General features: G+C 37.3%; 1 protein-coding gene across 1 annotated transcript; it reads right to left on the bottom strand.

Annotated features, from left to right (window-relative positions):
* Positions 1-1,440: 1,440 nt before the first annotated feature.
* On the bottom strand, positions 1,441-6,126 carry LOC149134928 (uncharacterized). The gene is made up of 2 exons (XM_089353388.1): positions 5,687-6,126; positions 1,441-2,991 (listed from the first exon to the last, which is right to left on the bottom strand). The coding sequence occupies exon 2, from the start codon at positions 2,869-2,871 to the stop codon at positions 1,831-1,833; it is 1,041 nt and encodes a 346-aa protein (XP_089209514.1). The 5' UTR covers positions 2,872-2,991; positions 5,687-6,126; the 3' UTR covers positions 1,441-1,830.
* Between the last annotated feature and the right edge of the window lie 1,443 nt (positions 6,127-7,569).

Raw genomic sequence — 7,569 nt, 5'->3', positions numbered from 1 at the left:
ATGCTATGAGTAAAGCATTCGGGGCCGTGTGGGTCATGGATGGACATGCCTAAAAGGATCAGTGCAGTCACCAGCCTTGATCTTTCTGATGGATCAACAGTGAAACCTGACACCAGGGTAATTTAACACAACTAATGGAGCTTTGGCTATTCAGCTTACATCAGCTCCTTGGAGGTTCAGGTTATTCTGATGATAAAAAAAAAGGTGATCAGTTGACTTAAGAAGTGCAAAGATAACTCTATGGGTTGGGTCTGCAGGATGAGAAAGATATAAAGATTAATATATATTAATGCTATATCATTATTCTAGTTTCTTTCTTAAAGTTCTTTCATCCCACATCCTGTGACCTCTTCAGTAACTCTCTATCCCATGTCTCTTCTTGTTCTGCTTATTCCATTTTGTCTTTCTCTGCTATGCATCCATATATGCACAACAATTTGCATCTGTATCTGGGTGTATATTTTGTGTGCATATGTGTATGCTTACTACATTGTGTGTACCTGTTTTTTATTTTATTTTTCTTCTTTGACATGTCATGTGTGTGTGTTTGGATTTATGTATTATACTGTATTTATCTTTAGTCATCATGTGCAGTGTGATGGAGTAAGGGTGATGGTGTTAAACCATTCGTGTTTCCTTCTGAGGTTCAGTCCACCCACTACTATATCTGTGGCCTCTATAATCTGTCTGAGTCTCATGTCTGGTCTATGTGATAATATCTTCTAACATCTTAAAATCAATGCTATTCACCAAGCCTTCCTATCATAATTGAGCATGTTGGTAGAGCACTGATGAGCTTCTCTCCTCTTTCAGCTTCCAGCAATGTATGTTGTTGTCCTGTTTCTCTTCCATACCTCATTACACCTTACACTATATGCTACATTCCAATTTTTACTATTTATCCGAGGGTTCATCCTACACACTATACAGTTGCTCTCCTTATAGGTGTTTTTTTCAAATAGATATGCTCTACTGATCTGGTATTTTATGGAGGTCCCTGGCCTTTCTACTACTTTAATCCATAGATTCATCTATTTCCCAAAAGCATATGCTTGTTCACCTACACGAATAGCATCAACGAACATAATACTTTCATAGTTTTACTTATCATACCATGAGTTAGTTGGCCTTACCTATCGATCTTCATCCTTTCCATGCTATTCCAGGATTTACTTGTCTATAGGGGACAGATCCCAAGTTGCATCATTCTCTATGATGGCCTTGTATTTAGCCCTGGCTCCTTTCTACACTTTCATCCTCTCCTTTTGACAGTATCGAGAGAAGTACATGCAGTTGTCTCACTAATTCTGTTGCATTGCTAGTAGTAGTAGTAGTAGTAGTAGTAACAATAGTTTTCTCACTCTAACCATATTGTATGATACATGCGACTTAACAAGTAACATTAAAAAGATAAATTTACTGCAATTTCCAAGAAAACACTTTACATATCGGAAACATTTATAGTAATTTAATAACATTCATATAAAGGTTTATATCAGGTTTGTCTCCATCATTAAAAGTACATTTATGAGTAGATATATAATCACTACAAGTAAATGATTTACCACAAATAATACAGCTGTATGGTTTTTCCCCAGTATGAGTATGATTGTGTCTTATTAAACACCTCAAGTTAGAAAATGTTTTGTCACAGATTCCACAGTGGTGTGCTTTCTCTCCAGTGAGTGTACTTATATGCCCTTTTAAGCTGCCACTATTGGAAAAATTCTTGCCACAAACTTCACAGTGATGTGGTTTTTCTCCGGTATGAGTGCATTTATAAATTAACAGCACAAACTTTTTAGAAAATGCTTTCCCACATATATCATATTAGTGTGGCTTTTCTCCAGTATGAATACGTGTGTGTTCTGTTAAGCTGCTCTTATGTGAAAATTCTTTTCCACATATTAAACAGCGATATGGTTTCTCTCCCGTGTGAATACGTCTGTGACTTTTTAAGCTACCAGTTTCAGAAAATGCTTTGCCACAGATTTCACAGTGATGTGGTTTTTCTCCAGTATGAATACGATTGTGTTTCTTTAAGCCGCACCTATCAGAAAAGTTTTTTCCACAAACTTCACAGTGATATGGTTTCTCTCCTGTGTGAATTCGTTTGTGTAATGTTAAAAGATATTTTTCAGGAAATGCTTTTCCACAGATTTCACAGTCATGTCCGATTTTCCCTGTGTGAACACGTTTATGCCTTCTTAAGGTAATACTCCCTATAAATCCTTTCCCACATACTTCACAATCATATGGCTTCTCTCCAGTGTGAACTCGTTTGTGGACTGTTAAAGACTCTTTTACAGAAAATGCTTTATCACAAATTTCACAGTGGTAAGGTTTTGAGTGCACACTTCTGTGTCTTTCAAAGTTACTGACATTAGAAAATGCTTTCCCACAATCATCACACTTGTATGGCTTCTCCCCAGTGTGAATACGTTTGTGTCTTGTTAAATCACCAAGTTGAGAAAATCTTTTGCCACAAATTTCACAATGGTATCGTTTTTCTCCAGTGTGAATAAGCTGATGAATTCTTATACCATTAAACTGTGAAAATGTTTTGCCACAGATTTCACAGTGGTATGGTTTCTCTCCAGTGTGAATACGTTTGTGTGTCTTTATATAACCTTTAGTAGAAAATGATTTTCCACATATTTCACAGTGAAACGGTTTCTCTCCTGTGTGTACACGTCTGTGTCCTGTTAAAGAAGATTCTACAGAGAATGCTTTCTCACATACTTCACAGTGGTATGGCTTTTCCCCAGTATGAGTGCGCCTATGAATAGCTAAATTAGATTTTGTAGTAAGTAATTTACCACAAATACTGCATTTGTAACGTTTGCTCATTTTCTGAAACATTCTCTCCATTAAATTTTAGTTTTATTCTTTCACTCTATGAAGACATTAATTGGTTGATAAATCTGTACCCACACACGGCAGACTTGCAGTATTCTCTGCAGAAAATCTTCTTTCAAATGGAAATATGTCCTGAAATAAAATAAAATAAATATTAGATACTAATGACAATTACACAAATGTTACATAAATCCCTGCAACGAGACGAATATATTCATCATCATCATGTGTCTAAGAATCTCAGAAAAATGTCATGGAAATATAGTAACAGTTAGTGTTTGATTTAGTTGAAATAGAACAGATTCCATCAATCTTTTTCTTGTTTCAGTCAATGGAATGTGGCCATGCTGGGGTAATGCTTTGAAAGGTTTGGTTCAACTCAACACCAGTCCTGTTTTTCAAACACACTGACCTAGATTATGCTGATGTCCTGGCATTACTAGCAGATAGGACAAATCAGGCACAGGAGGTGCTGAGCAGATTAGAGCAGGAATCGGGGAAGGCAAGATTGTACCGTAACGCAAACAAAACAGCGTTGCAAGTATTCAACCACGAAATGCCTGTGTCAGTGAAAGTGAAAGACGGTAAGTCGCTGAAGGTAGTTGTAAATTTCAAATACCTTGGTGCGTGAACACAAAGTACTGAAAAAAAACATCATAGCAAGGAAAGCTACTGCCTGGAGTGCATGCCATAAATAGAGAAAGGCATGGAATTCTAAGTTAGCAAGGAAATTGAAAGTGAGGTTGTTTCAGACAACAGTGAAGTCTGTTCTTCTATATGGGGCTGAAACATGGACGCTCACTAAAGCATTGAGGAAGCAGTTGGGCGGTTCTTATACGAGGATGCTTAGAATGGCACTCAATGTCTCCTAGAAGAGTCATACAACAAACGCCGACTTACACCAGGGACTATCAAAAGTAACATTGAAGGTACAGCATAGAAGGATGGGGCTAGCTGGATACTGCATCAGACACATCGATGAAATTGCTAACAAGCGAGTGCTCTGGAAATCAACAGAAGGAAGAACCAAGAGAGGAAGACGACCTATATCGACAACTTGCTGGAGGATATTGGTATGGAAGGGGTACAAGAGCTGAGGACCATTATGGAAGATCGAGATGAATGGGGAAAACATGTGGAAACAGTCTTGGGGCGTCCTATGGGAAGACGTTGATGAGATAAGAGGTATCTATTATTTGTAGAGTCTGTATACAAGGCAGTAAATTGGAAAAGTCGAAAACGGTGTATGTATTCTGGATTTAAGGTCACCGACTTTAAAATCTAACCAGTTTACTTTGTCATGTTGTCTGGGACGATAAACAAAGTACAAATCAAGAACTGGAATCGATTTCTCTTTCCTGCAATCAGATAAACGGAAGGGGAGACGGCCGTTCACGGCCCGGTTAATTCTTTGGAAACAGAACCACGACAGCCGAGTGTTTAAGAGACCGGCCGACATCAAACATAAATAATAGTAATTTACATAGGAGAGGTTAGTTAATTGGGTTGACTCTTAATTAAGAGAAAGCCTTTTATATCGACCCAGGATGGGAAAGAATTATCGGCGGAAATAAAGACAATGGACCGCACCCCTTTTGGGATTTGTTTTTCTGGTAGAGACGGACTATATGTAATCTGAACCTTTCCCCCCCTTATTTATTAATTTTTTTTACGGAATCCCACGTTTTAGGCTATGGAGATTCTGATTCTGAAAAAAAATTTCAATTCCCCCCCACCACCACCACCACCACCACCAAGCAGGCTATTTACATGCTAGAAATAACAGCCAAATCTCACAAAACTAGTGTTAGGGTTAGGGTTAGGATCAGGGTTAGGGTTAGGTTTACCCTGTGGATCTATATAAAAACCGGGGGGGGGGGGCGAAATTTTGAAATTGAGATTTAAAAAAATTTTTTTTCAGAATCGGAATCTCCATAGCCTAAAACGTGGGATTCCATAAAAAAAAAATAAGGGGGTAAAGGTTCAGATTACATATAGTCCATCTGGACAGTTTTTCTTTCTCTCTCTCTCTCTCTCTCTCTCTCTCTCTCTCTCTCCCTCTCTCTCTCTTTTGCGATCCTTGTAACATTGATCGCAAAAGTGAAACATTTATGAACATGTCCAGATAAACAAGTTTTCTTTACAGACCATAATTGCAATTATCTATATAATTGAGGTACTACTAAAGCAGCACGGTTCCGAACGCGCAGTCGCGCGTCCGCGCTAGCTAGTCGTGAGTGGTGGATCCTAACCCTAACCCTAAACACGTATTCATTTGCACACGCGGGTTAGGGTTAGGATCGACCACTCAAGACTAGCTTGCGCGGACGCGTGACTGCGCGTTCGGGACCGTGCTGCTTTAGTAGTACCTATAATTGATAATAAAGTTAGCATAAAATGAAATTAAATGAAGGTTTAGTCACAAATCGATTAAGTTAGTAAATTTTTGACATTTTTGTGACAAGGTCCCGAAACATTCTAATGAAACGGGCCAGAGAAACATATGTAAATATAACCATTTTTTTTTTTTTTGAAAAATTGAAATTTTACAATTTTTTTTTTTTCAGAATCATAATCTCCGTATTTTTCTGCGTATTTTTGAACAAATTGAGGGGTGGGGGATTAAAATTTTGAAATGCAGATTTTTTTTTTTTTTTTTTTTTTTTTGCAGATTCGGAATCTCTGCACTCGATATAGTGGGTTCCTGCAAAAACAAAAACAAAAAACAAAACCCTTCCCAAAGCAGGTGCGATCCATTGTCTTTACCTCCGCCACAATTATCTATTTTAATCACAAACAAACAATAGATAAATAAACATTATCTTACCTTAATATATTGCTTCTCCTGAATAGCTACCCATTGTTAGCATCAATTATAAACAACAGCTGCTAAACCATTTATAGCACTTGCCATAACGACTCAGCTTCGCTAAATGTTTTGCGAGAAACTCAGATGTTATATGAATTCTATTGGTCACTTCGAGTCACGTGGTCTACAGACTGTAATCATTACTTTTTTTTTTTTTGGCGGCAGAAAGACTTTCACTTGAAATCGTTGGTTTCAATTAACATGAAATATTTTCTTTTATATTATTTACATTTGACGGATATTTGTCCTCATCTTGTTTGTTAACACAACGTTTCGGCTGATATACCCTCCAGCCTTCGTCAGGTGTCTTGGGGGAAATTTCGAACCTGGGTTCTCATTCCTAACGATGTTACTATTATTATTATATTATTATTATTATTACTATTATTAATCAGGTCGCTGCCGTGAATCGAACTCGGAATCTTGGGGTTAGTATGCCCGTGGGCATATGGCGTAGTGGTTAAGTGCGCGGGCTACTAACCCCAAGATTCCGAGTTCGATTCACGGCAGCGACCTGATTAATAATAGTAATAATAATAATAATAATAATAATATAATAATAATAGTAACATCGTTAGGAATGAGAACCCAGGTTCGAAATTTCCCCAAGACACCTGACGAAGGCTGGAGGGTATATCAGCCGAAAGGTTGTGTTAACAACAAACAAGATGAGGACAAATATCCGTCAAATATAAATAATGTAAATAATTCCTCATCTCTTAAATATAGAACTGTATTTTCTTTTATGTCGATACAGATGGACCATTTCTCGTCCGAAATTTCTCATACGGCATGGATATTCTGAAAGACTCGTAGTACAAAAAAAAACAAACGGAAGTAAGAGATGCTGCTTGAGGTGGGGCAAGCTGCACATCTTCATTTTTCATTTTCATATTATCATTCATGTTATCATACGCTTTAATTTAAATTTTTCAGTTTTATTTGTTTTTTCGTGTTATGTGTCCCCACATGTATTTGTATTGTCCCCTCACTGTTAGCCCCTTGTAGGAAATAAAGAAACACTCCTGTCAAAGCTTGTTTCTCTAGTGTTCACCACTTCACCTCGTTATGGCTTAACAGTCCTTACCGCTTGTTTTAAATGTTCTGTATGTATTACCAACTTTGACCCTCCGCAAATCCCAAATTTTATTTAATTTGCTTTGCGGGAACGACTGTTTTGACGAAGACGCATCTTGTCCTAACGCTCGAAATGAGTAGATAAAACAGTGGACAACTGGCGAAGGAATTATTTTTTTATGTTACCTGTCTCGCTTTTCTATTTGTTTCTTTCGTTGTTCGCAAAAAATTTCGTTTACCATGTTTTTGTATTTCATGTTCTCGTTTTTCATGTTGTTTACGTTTTTTGACGTCCTGTACTCATATATGCATATGTATATACATATATATGTAAGTATGTACATGTATGTATGTATATATGCATATATATATATATATATATATATATATATATATATATATATATATATATATATATATATATGGTCAGTGGTGTTGTCTGAGCATTGGTATAATGGGAAAACTAGGAATTTGGGGGACTTGTTTTGTGCACAGAGATCTAAGTGCCCACTGAGTGGTATCTGTCTTGTGGTGGGATCCCTCAATTGTTGGCGGTGGACTGTCAGGACTTGCATCCACCTCATGGAAGGAACAATATACAGATTCCAGTCGGGACACACTTTTGTCATAAAAAATAACTTCACCTGCGCATCAAAAAATTTACTTTATGCCATAAGGTGTGAAGGGTGCCACAAAGAATACATAGGGCAAACGAGCCTTACTCTCATAGAAAGGATGACAGTCCACCGCCAACAATTGAGGGA

The sequence above is a fragment of the Octopus bimaculoides genome, chromosome 6 (assembly GCF_046866305.1).
Source record: "Octopus bimaculoides isolate indiv1 chromosome 6, ASM4686630v1, whole genome shotgun sequence".
Taxonomy (NCBI): domain Eukaryota; kingdom Metazoa; phylum Mollusca; class Cephalopoda; order Octopoda; family Octopodidae; genus Octopus; species Octopus bimaculoides.
The sequence above is the reverse complement of the archived record's forward strand: the minus strand, read 5'-3'. Positions and strand labels throughout refer to the sequence as shown.